This window comes from Oncorhynchus mykiss, chromosome 11 (assembly GCF_057628025.1).
Source record: "Oncorhynchus mykiss isolate SJ-2025 chromosome 11, ASM5762802v1, whole genome shotgun sequence".
Lineage (NCBI taxonomy): Eukaryota > Metazoa > Chordata > Actinopteri > Salmoniformes > Salmonidae > Oncorhynchus > Oncorhynchus mykiss.
This window is the reverse complement of record NC_143032.1, coordinates 49327304-49344930: the sequence shown is the minus strand read 5'-3', so window position 1 is coordinate 49344930 and position 17627 is coordinate 49327304. Positions and strand designations below refer to the sequence as shown.

General features: G+C 45.8%; 1 protein-coding gene across 5 annotated transcripts in view; it reads right to left on the bottom strand.

Annotated features, from left to right (window-relative positions):
* LOC110535786 (uncharacterized) overlaps positions 1–17627 on the bottom strand; it is a 74743-nt gene that overhangs the window by 10781 nt on the left and 46335 nt on the right. For 3 of the 5 annotated variants that reach the window (XM_036935599.2, XM_021621046.3, XM_021621047.3), the window contains exons 7-10: positions 9886–10044; positions 3846–7930; positions 3336–3386; positions 2728–3201 (exon numbers count right to left, since the gene is read on the bottom strand). In XM_036935599.2, coding sequence (XP_036791494.2) covers positions 2728–3201; positions 3336–3386; positions 3846–7930; positions 9886–10044 — 4769 coding nt within the window. The remainder of the gene's footprint in view (positions 1–2727; positions 3202–3335; positions 3387–3845; positions 7931–9885; positions 10045–17627) is intronic. The other 2 variants (XM_021621048.3, XM_090190316.1) reach the window with 1 other exon arrangement.

The following is a 17627-nucleotide window of genomic DNA, read 5'->3' as shown; positions in this document are numbered from 1 at the left end:
CAATTGAGGAATAAAAAAAAATTAAAAAACATTCAAGAAAATGAGTTTGACACAATTCAATAGATGAACATACACTTCTAATAATTTGTTTGTGAATACTTGACCACGAAGCATCACTAAATGCACGTGGACCAGGGACAATACGACCTTTTTTTATTTGCCTCCAAGCCGCACCCCCAGACCCTGATTAGCATAACTCCCATTAACAATGGGGAGTTAGACAAAGACTCACACGCACTCACGCATGCACACACTTTCCAACACACCCAGCTTTCCCAACAATGGGACGAAAATATACTAACCAATTGCTTCTAATCTAAAGAGAGTTGTTGTTGTTGGTGCCATTCTCTCCAACAAAGATGCTCTACAAACTCACCTCTTCCCAGACAACCAGGTGATCTCTGTGCTGCTCTCCTGTCAACTGGGATGCCACACACTTTTCTCTCTCTTCCCCAACTCTTGTTGTTTTTGTTTTTTTATCTTTCACACTTTGCTTCTCTTTCTGGCTGTTCTGATTATTTTCTTTCTCTTTCAGCATAAGGGGCTCGGTCCCTCATTCGCCATATTGGAGTCATGTGACCTCCCTCTGAATCTTAATGAGAGCTGATCAGCTATCGCAGAGTGTAGAGCATGTCAAAATCAACACAAATTAAGTATAAAATATATTAAGCTATGTTTAGTTACATTTGTCCACTACTCGTTCTAAAATTAGACTCCATGTCAGCCTCCAAAAAAAAACAGTTAAAAAACAAGATTGTCACTACGAAAACTTAATTGTCAAAAATACATTGGATGTATTTAGAAGTTAGTTTCCCCCCTTTCTCATAAACAGTACAGCAAACAGAACTCAACCACAATTATTCAACTCACACACAAATAGGGGGAGGGGTCATATTTATCCCCCGGTAACCAAAGAGGGGAGGAGTCATTACAATTACAAAGAGGGGTGACAAGGCAAGACAAACATCCACAACCCACTGGGCACACACCGGTTGAATCAACGTTGAATACACGTTAAATTTACATCTGTGCCCAGTGGGAATGCAACTGGGGCAGAGAAAAAAAAACACACACACACCAAAAAACGGAGTAAACACTTCATAAAGAGCAACCTAAATTTCCTCTCACTGAAACTGCTCTCCATTGGAAACACTGCCTATTCAAGGGAGTGTACATCTGAACATAGAATGTAGGCTACATGTTACACATAGCATATTGGAATTTGCATGTGTAGATGCAAAGTGTGTAGACATAATAAATACGCTGTAGTATGAAATGACATGTAGCCCATTCTGGAGCATAGATTGGAATGGAGCCAACTCCATTGCTTGGGAGCGCATCCACATTAATGGGACAGTTGCCAAGCAACAGAGTTCAGGACTTCCTAATAAGTGGCCCATCCCACAGAGGAATTTGTGTGTGAGTGAGTGAATGAGAGAGAGTGTTTGAGTGAAGTACACACACATGCAGTTGAATACTTTGGCAAGCTGGTTCCACAGTGAAACCTTGAGATGCAAATAACCCCCCCAAAATGTTTTAAGGAAATAGAAATGCTTGGAGGTCCTTATGCAATATAATTCAATTAAAAGCATGTGTGGATCAAGACAAACGGATCTGAATAAACACACATAGGGCTGGTTTCCTGGACACAGATTAAGCCACATTCTATACTAAAAAGCAATGGAAATTCTACATTTCAATTGTGAGGTTGTGAGTAAGTAATACTTTTTGAGTAATAATTCTGGAATAACCAGCCTGGATATTCAAATATGATGCCCTGGGCTACACTAAACAGTGAGCTGCTTCTATCACTCACAACACACAGACACACTATGCAATGGGAATCAAATAGATTAAACTGATCTATTACTGATCCTGCATCATGGAAAACCAATAAAACACCAACATGTCAATATGGGGCGCTGACACAGTCTCAAAAACACATACATGTAAACACAGTAGGGGGAATTGCCAGGGACCTCGCGATACTTAGGTGCCGATACGATACGTACTGCGATTGTCACGATTCTATATGTGTTGCAATTTGATACCGTGATTTTATTGCGATTCGATGTTCCAAACATATTGCTCACCATATGTCTGCTGCAAAGGGACAAGAGAGCCCGTTTTAAATCAGTCATGGAAATAAAAGTACTGAAAACAAATTGGCTCCCTTTTTAAAAAGAAAATGGAGAACAAGCAATGAAGGAAAAATACTATTGTATTGGTATTGGTGCAGGTACAGCGAACTAGCGCAAAAATAATATTGGTATATTTTCAAAACAATGCGATATATATCGTAAAAAATGATATCCCGATATGTAAATGTGTGCAAATACATTTTTTTACCCCATCACAGCCAACACAGTCCCAAACATACACCTTGACTCAGGACCCCCACCACACAATATCACACTGTTGTCCTATAAGTTCACTATGGACCTGTACTGCACTCCTGTGGTAATACACAATACCGCAGCTCAATGTCTCCAGTCTATTCTAATCTAGTCAATAATCTTAGTCAATAAAATGATGAATTAGATACTGAATACTTGAGAGATTCTCAAAAGACAACATAATATTTGAACTCAGATCTGTTCAAATTTTGGAATTGTAAGAACCTGGTCCTAGATATGTTTGTACTCCTATGGTCGTACTCCTATGGTCATTTTCATGCCAACCAAGACGGAACAAACAGATCTAGGAGGAGGCTAGTAAATAACTTACCTGGAGAGTAGAACGTGGGAATAGTCATCAGGAACATAATGGGTCTGCTCTTCAGTCTCATAACAGGCATGGTCTTCAAGAAGATACTTAGCGTTGCCCGTGGGGTCATATGGCTCTTCAGGAGTTCTGGAGTGGTCTTGACCTTCAGCCTCCCACTGGGCCTGGCCTTCACTGTCACAATGGCTACAGTCATCAGACCGGCCTTGGCCATTGCCTTCAGTATGGTAGTAGTAGGAATTAGTAGTATGTCCTTTAGCCTCATAGTGTTGGCTGAGGAGATCATCTCTCGCCTCTTCAGCACAGTCACGGGTTTGGTAGGAGGCATGGTCTTCAGTCTGTTCAGTGTGGTGGTCAGTGTGTCCGTATCCATACTGGGTGGAACTGTTGTTGGATTGGTCCTGGCTCGCTGTCCACTGGTGAGGATCCCCCTCGCTGGCTCGCTGGTTCCAAGACTGGGATGCAAAATCTTCAAGTCTGAAGGGGGGGGGGGGGTACAAAACAGATGACAAAAACATATCAAACATGTAATAATCACTGACTATCAGTCATTCTCATGTCCACTAAAGAGTGAAAAATACTGGTTAGAAATCACAGATTCTCACACACACCTTGTGTGAGACAGAGGGGAGCTGGCTCCATTGGCTGTGGTGGGGATACAGCTGTAATGAGGCAGGTAATGCATATTTAATGAGGCGTAAACAGATTTCTAAACACACCCAGGGCTGAGATCAAAGTCTGGCGCAACACCACACACACACACACACACACACACACACACTGATTCCTTGTTTCATCTTCAAAAGCTCTGATCATGTCGGAGAAGGGTGTGAGGCAACACGGGTGCAGTATCCACTCTCTTTCCCCCTCCACCCACCCCATTCTTCTCTCACATAGTACACACCGTCTCACTCTCCTGAGAGCTTTTAACTCTGCTTGCACGGTCTGTGCTACTTTACAAATACCCAGCAGCTGTTTAGAGACCCGTACACACTCCGAAACCCATAGAAAAGGCAGGATAGCCTAAGGGCAAACACAAGGAAGCATAATATACACAAAGAAACATAACTCTCATTTATGTAAAGAATTGTACGGTGTGCTACTTTATAGATATTACTTACCCCAGGTAGGATGAGTCCGTTTCTTCAAAATCATCTCCACCACCTCCAATTTTATGATCGACTAACAGGTCTTCAAGGCCCTGTGAAGGTCTTTGGGGTTGATTTCTCATTGGTTTCCCAGCTGCAAGGTCAACCTGATTCTGCGAGAACCTTTCCACCATTGACTGTGCTGTCAGTCTATCACCATCTTCTGAGAAATGACCTCCACTCAGGTGCTCACTATTCTCCAGTTGCTCAGCGGTAGGCCCAGGGTTTGGTGCATGGGCGTGGCTGTGTATCACCTCACATACTCCTTTCTCCATCTCCTCACCTGTGTCCCAACTGGGAGGGTCCATGCCAAACTCCTCCTCCTTGTCCATGAGGTCGCCTGAGAACGGAAGCCCCACCTCTTGGACAGGAGAGGGACCACCTGATAGGTTCTCGGGAGTGCCCATCAATGAGCTGTCCCCCAATGGGGATTGTGAGCTGTCTGTGAGGGGGAGAGGAGACTGGGGGATGGCGTGATGCCGCTGCTGGTCGCCTTGTTCCCTCGGCAGAGAGCCCCAGCCCTGGCTCCGTTGAGAGGGAGATGGGGGGACGGAGGGGGAGAGCCCGCCCTCGTCCGAGTCCTCTAGAGAGATCTGAGAGTGGACGTAGACCTCCTCCCTGGCTTTGAGGAAGTGTTGTTCTGCTGGGTATCTCAGGGAGGCGCTGGTGCTTTTTACGACTCTGGCATTCGTCTGGCCATCATAGCTGTCGTCATCCAAGTCCGAACTACCGAGGCCCGCTACTCTCATCTCTGACTGGTGGAGGCTTGGCCGATTGGTATCTGATTGGCCGCAGCCGCTTATCTCTGTGGTTACTTGGATTTGAGGGCTAACAAGATAAGAGGCGGCGGTTTCGGAGTACCTTTGGTTGGTTGTGTGCGAGCTTTGACAGAAGCCAATCCCATTTGCGTTGGCTTGGGTAGAGTGGTCTTCATCTGTGGGAATAGGCGAAATAGGATTGTCACCTGCGTCTGAGCAGAATGGGCTGTGGATATCTATGTTTGTTCGATCACGCCTATTTAGCTCATTTTTGTCTTGGTGATGTCTGTGAGTGGCTGTCCCGGATTGGAGTAAAGTAGCCGCATAAGAGAGCATGCTATATGTCTCTAAGGATCTAGACCCCTTCCTGCTGCCAATATCAGTGTCTCTGGTTACATTCCTCTCTCTATAATCATCCTTGCTCTCTCTATCACTCTCTCTGACAGTCCCTGACACGATGATGTAGTCCATCTCCAGGCCTGATGAGGATTCGCCATCTGAGTTGGACCTGACATCCTCGCTGCTCCCGGGAGGAAAGCTATCTGGGCTGGGCTTGAGCCTGTCTTTTTCCCCTGAGCTGGAGCTCAGTGACATAGGAACACTATGGATGCTATCTTCCATATGATGAGGTCCCCCATCCGGATAGATCACCTTAGTAGTCCATTGGAGGGATGATGCGCCATTTGGTGGTGATTCAGAATCACCGGCTTTTAAAACAGGGGTTGATAGGTGGTCCCAACTGTCAAGCTTTGGGGATGCAGAGGGCTGAGTCTGGGTTGTGGCTGGGTCTTTCCATGTCTGGTCAAAGTTTAACTCAGTGACTGGCTCCTCCCCGTGACTCAGAGGTAAGGTGTCATCCTCTGTGGGGGAGGAGCCATCATCCACCAGCACAAATGGGGAATGGCTACTCAGGTCCTCTGTCCAATCGGGGCCGTCAGATGCCTCAGATCCCTGCCCTCTGTTGTCATACTCGCTCTTCACAGAGGGCCCCCCTGGAACTGGAAGCTTCCCATTTCTGGTCCCGTGGCCCAGTCCAGAGGTTCCGTCGAACAGGAACACCTGTCTGCCAGTGGAAGTCAACTGTTCAATGCCTGTCGTTGTTGACCCGCTACAATCACTGTTGCCTTTCACGATGGACGCCTGATGTTCAGTGGTGCTGCCACTTGATTCTGGCTTGAGCACTGCTATAAAAGGGCTGGACTGACCTTGGATCAGCTCAGTAGTGTCTGCTCTAGGGCTGGCCTGGAGATCAGGGGAGGAGGGCTGACTCCAGATGCATCCTCCTCCTACGTTATCATACTCAGAGGTAGACATCACCATGTTTGGGATGGGGATGAGCATGTCCCCCGACATTTGATCCTGTGTAATTTGATTCTCTGTCATCATGTGATCATCATGCCCTGATTGGGGACATATTTTTCCCTCATCTCCATTGATGACTATCTGAACTCTCTGGGCCTGCCTCCTTACATTCTCTTGCAGTTGTGAGGCTTCTTCAGAATATCTTCCCTCCCCCTCATGTTGCCTTAGGTCTGTCCCAGGCTCCGCCTCCCAGGGCTCCATGCCAGCAAGCTCCTCCCTCCCAGTCCCAGCGACCTCCGGACTGGTTGCCATGGAAGCACTGTCTTCCTGTATGGTGGTGTTCCACATGTCCATCCCCTCACTAGACACACCCAGTGGACTCTCCAAGGATGTTCCCAGCGCAGGGAGCCCGCAAGAGTCCGACCGCTCAGATAGATCGGCCATGTCTGGGGTAGTGAGTGTGGATTGGCTGTCTTCGTGGATTGTCATGTTCCATAGGTCCAGAGACTCTGGGTAGGACGGGGTCGTGACACTGGTGGCGCTGGTCGCACTGTCCGATTTGAGAAATCCCTTCTGGGCTGAGTAGGTCCAGAAGTCCAGCTCTGTGGCCTTCCTGACTAGACCATCCTCTTCTTCCTTCGAGGTCTCTGGCGTGAGAGGGGCCAGAGATGATCGCTTTTTTCCTACCACAGAAGAGCGTGCACGTGATGTGACTTTGAGGAGCTTCCCTTCTCCGTTCTCTTCGTCCGGAGGAGTGAGCTGCAGATCGTCCAGTGTCACCGGCTGCCATGGTTCTGTGAAACCTGAGTCAGGGTTCCAGGTGTCGTAGGGTTCTATGTACTCATTCACAAGAGTGAGCTGTCTCTCCACTGGTTTGGAACAGACATCCTTCTCTTCTCGCAGCTTAGTGTTTCTCACATCTCCTTCTCCTCTTCCTCCTCCGCTGCCCTCGTCCTCTCTCAGTCCCTCCAGATCAATGTCAGGGTTAGGACAATCTGTGCAGACATACCCAGCCTCTGTCAGGCTCCACGTGTTGGCGTCATCCGAGGTGGAGCCTTTCGTATCCAAGGCAAAGTCATCCCAGGCCTCTGACGAGGATACGCTCTCTTTGTGCTGCAGCCCGTTGATTCTCTCAGCGACGTCCTCTGGAAAGAAGCGGACCTCTGTGCCACTGTGAGTGCTGCTACCCACAAGGCTGTTGACAGGAGTGGGAGGGACCCTATTCATGCTCTGGTCCATCAGAGCTCCTCCCCCAATCAAGTCGCTTCCTACCAATCCTCCATGCCCAGCTGACGAATCAGGGGTGTAGAAATCCACCATGCTCAGCTCATCAAACTCAGACAGGCTGGAGCTGCCATGGCCTCCTGTACCTCGAGAGGAGTGCAGCACTGCATCTTCTGCAGGTGGAGACGAGTTACTGCAGTGCAGTGGGTCAAAGCTGAACAGCTCAAGGTTTTCGCCGCTCTTGTTCCTGCTTGAGTGTCTCCTCTCATGCGGGATGGGGGACAGAGAGGGGAACCCGAGTGCCGGGTTGAGGAGGAAACCCCCAGCCATCGCCTCGGCTACCGGGCTGTCATCACTTAGGAACACGGAGCTCTCCTTGGAGGAGCGGCTGCTGCGGATGGTTGCCAGGCCGCTGTCCGGGCTCACCAGGTCAGCACCCACATCACCAGGCATCGCCACGGCAATGGGGCCCTCGGGCCTCTCCACGTCAGAGCCGTACATGTCGGTGAAACCTGAGGAGCCCTGGGACAGTGGGGCGCTGCCCGCCACGCCCTCCGTGGAGGAGGTCCTGCTAGTGGGGGCGCAAGCTAACAAGCAGCACCGGCGCTCCATGAACTCCTTGAGGAGCTCCATGACCAGGGGTCCCAGACCTCGAGGTGAGTCTGCCAGGGTCTTGTGGTGGTAGAGCTGCAGGGACCCTTGGGAGCCCTGGGGACAGTCCACAGGCTCCAGCCTAAGAGAGGAGCTCACTGACTCCTCCAGCTCACAGCAGATCTGGAACAGAACCGGAACAAGTGGAATGACAGCATGGTATAAAAAAATGCTTTGGCAGGGCCAAGGACAACATTAAATCTGTTCCATTTTGATGTTATTTCAACAAAAATGTTCAATACAAGTGATTCACTTTTTCCCTTTCAAATGTCAACGTTTTATATTATTTCCAACATATACACAAACACATTGGCAGTGTATCTGTATACTAGGTGATATGTGTGCATTTCTCTCTATTAAGTTATGTTTGCGTTAATCTCTCTGGTAGGTAATGTGTGTGTACAGTGCCATCAGAAAGTATTCATGCCCCTTGACTTATTCCACATTTGGTTGTGTTACAGCTTGAATTCAAAACAGATTCAAAAAGTCATTCTCACCCATCTACACACAATACCCTGAAATGACAAAGTGAAAACATTGTTTTGTTATTTTAGAAAATGAAATACAGATATATCTCAATTACATAAGTCTTTCCATAAGTCTGAGTCAATTCTTTGTGGAAGTACCTTTGGCGGTGATTACAGTTTTGAGCCGTCTTGGGTATGTCTATCAGCTTTGCACATCTGGATTTGGGGATTCTCTCCCGTTCTTCCTTGCAGATTTTCTCAAGTTCTGTTAAGTTAGATGAGGAACGGCGGTGAACAGCAATCTTCAAGTCTATCTACAGATTTTCAATGGGATTCAAGTCTGGGCTTTGGCTGGGCCACTCAAGGACATTCACATTGTTGTTTAGAAACCATTACAACGTTGCTTTGGCTGAATGCTTGGGGTCATTGTCCTGTTGGAACGTAAATCCTCATCCCAGTCTAAGGTTGTTTGCACTCTGAAGCAGGTTCTCATCAAGGATTTACCTGTATTTGGCGTCATTCATTGTTCCCTCTGAAAATAATACCCATAGCATGAATCCCCATAGCTGCCATCACCATGCTTCATGGTAGGGATGGTGTTAGACAGGTGTTTTTTCCCCAGACATAGCGCTTTGCATTCAGGCCATTGCCCTCTCATCAGACCACAGAATATTTTGCCTTATGATCTCAGTCTTTCAAGTATCTTTTTGCAAACTCCAGGTGTTTTGTCATGCCTTTTTCTCAGGAGTGGATTCCGTCTGGCCAATTCTCCCATCTCAGCCATTAGGTTCTTGGCCACCTCCCTGACCAAGGTCCTTCTTGCCTGGTTGTTCAGTTTGGTCGGACAGCCAGCTCTAGGCGGAGTCTGGGTAGCCTCATATGTTTTCAATTTCCCAATGATGGAGGCCACTGTGCTCTTTGAAACTTTCAACACTTTAGAAATTGTTTTATATATTCCCCAGATATATGCCTCATCACAATTCTCTCTCAGAGATTTACAGACAGTTCCTTGGATTTCATGGTATAGTTTCTGCTCTGGCATGCACTGTCAACTGTTGGACCTTTTCTAGAGACAGGTGTGTTTATTTCTAAATCATGCCCAAACAATTGAATTGGCCACAGGTGGACTACAATCAAGTTGCAGTGACATCTCAAGGATGAGCAAAATAAATTGGATGCACCTGAGCTCATTTTGGAGTGTCAAAGCCAAGGGGCGTGAATAATTATGTAAATGAGATATTTCTGTATTTCATTTTGAATACATTTGCTAAAATTTCTAAAAACATGTTTTCACTATGTCATTATCGGGTAATGTGTGTAGATGGGTGAGAAAAAAGATCTGCTCCATCCATTTTGAATTCAGGCAGTAACACAACAACGTGTGGAATAAGTCATACCCCTTGAGTGCTTTCTGAAGGCACTGTATGTCTCTATTATGGGATGTGTGTATATGTGTGTACTAGATGACTCGTAATAATGTCCGGAATGTATTTGATACCGTTCCATTAATTCCGCTCCAGCCATTACCACGAGCCCGTTCTGCCCAATTTAGGTGCCACCAACCTCCTGTTTTATCTATCTCGCGCAGCCTGATGTAAAAAGAACACGTACCTGGTTGAGAATGTCAGAGTTTTCGGAGTACACTGCCACCTGCTGGCGTGGATGGCGAGGGTCACTCTGGCGAGATGAGACTATGACAAGACTCTCATAACCATGGTGATGACAGAAGGACTTCAACTCTCCAACCAGGCCATGGTGAGCATTCCAGTCCTAGGTTGTCATATGAAAATACCAAAGATATGTGTTAGGTTTCGTATCTGCTATATTTTGATAGATACTCTTATTTTCATATATATTTACACATACAGTATATTCAGAGTTTTATAGTTATGGTCTACTCGAGGTATTGACTTTGTCATAACATTTATTTGAGATATTGACTTTTGTCACCATTTTGTAGCACTTAAAAAAAACTGACCTCCACTTAAACTGACACAAAAAACTTTTTGGTTCAGTCTCATTTTGTGCATCGAGTCAAAAGTGCTTTTAATAATGCCTTTGTCTGTTTTTATGAGAGACGAAGCAGTCAGAGCACAGAGAGGGGTAAAGAGACATTTGATGATTTATTGTTTGAAAATTAACTGTTTGCTCTTAACACATCCAACATTCCCAGCTTATGGTAATTCTCTGACAGCCCCGGTGATTGATGGAGAGAAAGTTGCATTAATTCATGGTTTTGTTTGTCAAGAGAGCTTGTTTTTTTTTCCATCTATGTTTTTTTTTCTCTTCAATGATTAACAACAACGCTATGGCATCCCTAATTTCTAAGACAATGTTTATTAAAAAAAAAAAAAAGTGTAAAAAAGTGTTACAGTTTAAAACAAACAGCGAGATTAATCACTTCATTTGTTGTATGATGGTTGTTTGTTTTTACAATGGCGTACAAGTTAACACACTTGTATTATTTTAGATAACACCCCTGCGAAAAAAAAAAATGACTATATGTCAATATAACTTTGAATAATACAGGGGAATTGTCAACCAATTAAAAAAAAACACTACTTTAAATCAAATATAAAGATAAAAAGATTACATGAATTTAAATAGATTTTTGAAAATGACCAAATATTGTTTAAATAAGTATTGTCATTGCATGAAAGATATGTGTATAGAAACTCAGTCTGGCATAGCAATTTAGACTGGAGAGAAACTGTTATAATGTGTCCTGAGACACAGGAAGCAGTTTATAAAATGTAACTATTGTAACACAGTATAGGAAGTGACGAGCTAATGCACATGTGCACAGTCTTGGCATTCTCTCAACGAGTTTCATGAGGTAGTCCCCTTGAATGCATTTCAATTAACAGGTGTGCCTTGTTAAAAAGTTCATTTGTGGAATTTCTTTCCTTCTTGATGTGTTTGAGCCAATCAGTTGTGTTGTGACAAGGTAAGGGGGGTACACAGAAGATAGCCCTATTTGGTTTTTAAAAAAGTCCATATTATGGCAAGAACAGCTCAAATAAGCAAAGAGAAATGACAGTTCATCATTACTTTAAACCAGCAAGAGCTATGATGAAACTTTTTCTCGTGAGGACCGCCACAGGAAAGGAAGACCCAGAGTTACCTCTGCTGTAGAGGATAAGTTCATTTGAGTTAACTGCACCTCAGAAATTGCAGCCCAAATAAATGCTTCAAAGTTCAAGTAACAGACACATCTCAACTTCAACTGTTCAGAGGAGACTGCGTGAATCAAGCCTTCATGGTCAAATTGCTGCAAAGAAACCACTACTAAAGGACACCAATAATAAGAAGCAACTTGCTTGGTGCCAAGAAACACAAGCAAATGGACATTAGACCAGTGGAAATCTGTCCTTTGGTTTGATGAGTCCAAATATGAGATTTTTGCTTCCAACCGCTGTGTCTTTGAAAGACGCAGAGTGTGGTTCCCACTGTGAAGCCTGGAGGAGGAGGTGTGATAGTGTGGGGGTGCTTTGCTTGAGACACTGTTGGTGATTTATTTAGAATTCAAGGCACACTTAACCAGCATGATTACCACAGTATTCTGCCACGATATGCCATCCCATCTGGTTTGCGCTTAGTGGGACTATCATTTGATTTTCAACAGGACAATGACCCAAACACACCTCCAGGCTGTGTAAAGGCTATTTGACCAAGAAGGAGAGTGATGGAGTGCTGCATCAGATGACCTGGCCTCCACAATCACCCGACCTCAACCCAATTGAGATGGTTTGGGATGAGTTGGACCGCAGAGTGAAGGAAAAGCAGCCAACAAGTGCTCAGCATATGTCGGAACTCCTTCCTGTTGGAAAAGCATTCCAGGTGAAGCTGGTTGAGCGAATGCCAAGAGTGTGCAAAGCTGTCATCAAGGCAACGCGTGGCTACTTTGAAGAATGTAAAATATATTTTGATTTGTTCAACACTTTTTTGATTATGACATGATTCCATATATGTAATTTCATAGATTTGATGTCTTCACAAATATTCTACAATGTAGAAAATTGTCAAAATAAAGAAAAGGCCTTGAATGAGTAGGTGTGTCCAAACTTTTGACGGGTACTTTCTATGTGTGTGTTTGTGCAAGTGTGTGTGCGCGCACCTGAGCTAGTGTGTGTGTACGCGAACGTGTGTCATGAGTTGTGTGGTCTGTGCCTGTGCCTGTGTGGGGTGCGAAGGCCCAGTAGTAGTGATGGATGGCTGCTGTAGGCATGGTGTTGCCCAGGCTGAGTCAATATTAACCTGCATGGATGAGGGCCACACGGATTCTCTCTTTGCTCTCCCCCTGCACAATATGGCTGCTGTCAGGGAGAGCCCCATCAATCTGCTCACACACAACTGCCACCCCGGCGACACAGTCATTTTTCACCAGCGATATCCTGATGAGTGCAATGAGGCCTCCCCAGCTTTGTTAAAAACACACATATTCACTCACTCACACAGGCAAAAACACACACACACACACACACACAAATGTGCGAACACATACTTTCTATGAACACACACGTGCGAATGAGTGGCACGCACACTGTATATTACATGTCCACACTCTACTCATGAATACAATTACGCAAACAGTGATACCGATATGTGCACACACACACACACGCACGCACGCACGCACGCACACACACACACACACATGAAAAATAGAGAGAAAGTGAAGCACAAATCTTCCAGATAACACGCAGAGCCACAGTCTGTCTACCATTTGTTTGTAACATGAGTCAACATCCCCCCCATGCCCCAACATCCCCCACATCCCCCCCAACATTCCCAAATCAGCTACAATTTCACTTACTGGGTCACGAATAGAGTACATTTTGCGTCCCTTTGATATTTTAAGTTGAAATTGTGCACCAATACTACTGACATTTTAAAGTCTGTTATATTACATAAAGTGTTCTGAACACATAATTATTTGTTTTATCAATAAAAAGCCTTATATGAATAAAAACATCTGAATGTTGATGTCCTTCGTCATGTTTTTTCCGACCTGGGAGAATGTTAACCCACTTTTAACCCCAAAATGTCTCAACCTTTTCACCATCATTGTAAAGCCCTAGTTATGTTGTTGCTTTGACAGTCATTTCTGAAGGTGATGATTTATGTCATGTGATAAGTGATCAATTTCCATCTGTCCCTCATGTTAAGGTCAACCCTGTTATGTGAACTGAACTCTCAAAACATTGAACACATAATCGTCAAATCAGTGTGAACGCAGGTGAGCTGGTTCTACTCTTCTGGTCCATTTTCTGGTGTTTTGTGGCGGAAAACAGAGCAGGTTGAGCATAAAACATCAACTCTTGTTACCAATAGACAGACAGGCTAAAAATGGTAACAATAAAGTCTTTTTTTGTGAAGCTTGCATTCAATTGCCCCTCCCTGTTGCACATAACACACTTCCATTCCCCCTGTCAAAAAAGGGATTTATGGCTGATTTAAAATCAACCCTGTTACAGTCAACCCTGTTACTGTAATGGGACTTTATTGACACTTACTATGGTACTGTCTTGAGATGGGAAAACACGTTTTTTTATGACAAAAATGTTAAAATTAGGTGAAATGAATCTTGTCTTCTTTTTTTTTGAACAAGTTACACTGCCCAAAATATTTTCTATTCGTGGAAAGACCCTACTAACCTCAGGATAGCATTGCCTAAAAGCACAGACCACATCTTCTAAACTTTCCATCTACGTCTGAGTTACTTCTAAAGAGCTCTTCCCTCCCCATGAAGATTCACCCCCACCTTCCCCAGTCATTCCACCTATTCAAACCACTGTATGAGCCTCTTGCTTTCCTCCCCTCCCCTCCTCCCACCCTACTAATGTAGAGGATCAAAGATGTCTCAATAAAAACACTTCAATACTACTCATATTTCATTACAAATAATGAATATTTTGGTCAATGTAACTAGATTAACAAGTTGAACATGGGAGGTCTAGCCATACATAGCTAATGCCTTTCCTTCTTTCTCTTGATAATTTGTTCCTTCTCTCTGTGTTCAACTCACTCCCTTCCTCTCTTCATCTCAGATTCTCTGCCTCTTAGCTTCCCTTTATTCTCTAGTCTATTCTCTCCCCCTCCCTCCCACCTCTTTCTCTCCCCCTCCCTCCCACCTCTTTCTCTCTCTCTCTCCCTCCTCTTTCTCTCTTTCCCTCCCTCCCTCCCTCCTCTTTCTCTCCCCCTCCCTCCCACCTCTTTCTCTCTCTCTCTCCCTCCTCTTTCTCTCTTTCCCTCCCTCCCTCCCTCCTCTTTCTCTCTCTCCCTCCCTCCTCTTTCTCTCTCTCTCTCTCTCCCTCCCTCCCTCCCTCCCTCCCTCCCTCCCTCCCTCCCTCCCTCCCTCCTCTCTCTCCCTCCCTCCCTCCTCTTTCTCTCTCTCCATCCCTCCTCTTTCTCTCTCTCCCTCCCTCCTCTTTCTCTCTCTCCCTCCCTCCTCTTTCTCTCCCTCTCTCCCTCCCTCCTCCCTCCCTCCCTTCTCTTTCTCTCCCTCCCTCCCTCCCTCCTCTTTCTCACTCTCCCTCCCTCCTCTTTCTCTCCCTCCCTCCCTCCCTCCTCTTTCTCTCCCTCCCTCCTCTTTCTCTCCCTCCCTCCCTCTTTCTCTCCCTCCCTCCCTCTTTCTCTCCCTCCCTCCCTCCCTCCCCCCTCTTTCTCTCCCTCCCTCCCTCCCTCCCTCCCTCCCTCCCTCCCTCCCTCCCTCCCTCCCTCCCTCCCTCCCTCCTCTTTCTCTCCCTCCCTCCCTCTTTCTCTCCCTCCCTCCCTCCCTCCCTCCCTCTTTCTCTCCCTCTCTCCCTCCCTCCTCTTACTCTCTAGTTGTGTTTGCTCCACAGGTAGCAAGTCTTTAGTGGCTCCTCCAAGTTCTCCAACCTGCCATCATTATGCAGAATAGCCTTAGGTATAAACTTGTGCTCCATAACTCACGCCCTACGCGCGTAAATTCCCATACAAACACAGTCAAAGCAAAACACATTTCCTGCTGTCGACAACATCTCTGGCAAAGAATTAATCAACCGTTCATCCATTTAGGCTCTTTGCATACCCTTTCTGTCAGAAACACGATGCTCAGAGAGCTCCGGCACTCTTCTGAGGCGATCGTTTCGTTGCCCTGATGAATCCATCAAGCTAGGTTTGATTTATACGTCTGTCTGTGATCACAGCAGTACAGCTACAGCAAATGGAGTGGCAAGGAGCGAGCTGACACCATCCGCTCCACACACACAACTCTGTGGAACTTTGGGAGACAGCCTGGATGGGGGTAGAGGTGGGGGGGGGTAAAAGTTTGACACACGACATACGCATGAATGTCTACCGCATATTCTGCTCCGTGTCCTTGATTAACCCAACAAGGGAAAAGTTTGGGACTGTAATCTACAGATGCATTTTTTTGGTTTACTCGTCCACCATTGGCCTTTTTATCCAAAGCAACTCAAAGGGAGGGCTATGTCTCAAACAATGGCACAATGAGTCTAGTGAGCAAGCCGTGACCACATACTTACAAACATTAAAACACGGAAGCATACACTAAAATTAAAAGTATAGTCATTGGCCATATCATATCTCTAAAGCAAGCATAGGGTGCTTATGAAATACGCTACACTCCTTGTCTTTTCAAAGACCGATGTGACTGGTGTCCTGGTCAGGCTTCATCTAATCTCTCGTGACACAGTAGCTAGCTAGCACGAGATTTGGTTGCGGTTTCTGACATTAGGCCTGATCTGACATGGCACTCCTTCCCGATTCATCATCCACAGACCTTACAGGCCACCGTACTGGATGTCTTCCGTTTTGCAAGTTCCGACCCAACTTTGCTATTTTGTGATTAGTTTGTTGTTTATTTTTACTTTATTTTCACAAAAATAAAAATATATATTTTTTTCTTACAACCGACAAACACTTTTGAACATCAGATCAGCAGTTACTTACCTCAATTGCGGACTCAACTTCGACTCATCTGCCCTGGGCTCTCTCTCTAATTCTCGGGCTAGCCAAGAGGAAACGCCAGAGGCAAGAGGGGGATCCTAGTGAGATTAAGCAAAGAACCGGCCACCTCTTCCCTCCATTCTACTGGCTCATGTACAGTCACTCGATAACAAGATGGATGACGTCTGATCGCAAATTTGCTACCCAATCGGACTCTCGAAATTGCAATATTCTTTGCTTTTCTGAAACATGGCTCTTGAACAAGATACCCCCCATGGCTATCCAACTCAATGGATTCTCCATTCACTGGGCGGACAGGACAGTGGAGTCGGGAAAAACGAGGGGGGGAGGGGTTTCCCTCGGTGTGCCCTGGTGTGCTAACTCCAGTGTGGTGGAAGTATCGCGAGCACGCCCCATCCACATCAAGTTCCTCGGTGTCCAAATCACCAAAGACTTAAAATGTTCCGAACAAACATGCACAGTCGTGAAGAAGACGCAACAACAATTCTTCCCCCTCAGGGGTTTGAAAAAGTTTGGCATGGGCCCTCAAGTTCTACAGCTGTACCGTTGAAAGCATTTTGGCTGGCTGTGTCACTGCCTGGCATGGCAATAGCACCGACCTCGATCGCATGGCGCTACAGAGGGTGGTGCGGACAGCCCAGTACATCACTGGGGCCATGCTCCCTGCCATCCAGGGCTTCTATATCAGGTGGTGTGTATTTATTGTCTCTATGCACACTCACAGGGCCCTACACATTCACACTCACTCCATCATCTGCTCACTCACACATATGCACATACATTTATACTGACTCTACACACACACACCCACTCACATACAAGCTGCTGCTACTCTGTTTATCTTACATCCGGATTCCTAGTCACCCCTGTACATATCTACCTCCATCACTTCAGTACCCCCTGGACATTGTAAAGATGGTATTTTAACTGACCCTGTATAAAGTACGCTTCCAAACTTATTGTGTTCTTCATATTCCTTCTTATTTCTCGTGTTTGTTTTTCTAGTATTACATTGTTATTGATCATTGCATTGTTGGGCTTTGAGTTTGCAAGAAAGGCTGTACTTTACTTGTGCATGTGACATTAAAACTTGAAACTTGGGCCCTATTTCACAAAGCATCTCATAGTAGTAGTGCAGATCTAGGATCCGGTCCCCCCCCGTCCCCCCCCCCTGTCCATGTAGTCACATTCATTACAATCTAAAAGACAATTTATCATAGATCAGCACTCCTAATCTGAGACGCTTTATGGAAACGGGCCCTGGAGGCTCTGTCTGTTTGGGGGGGGGGGGGGGGGGGGTAGAGATGTCTGGGTCCCAAACTGACGCCATCACCTGCTTGACCTAAAGGAGAGAAGAGGAAGGAGGGAGAAGAGAGAGAGGGAGAAGGAAGGAAGGA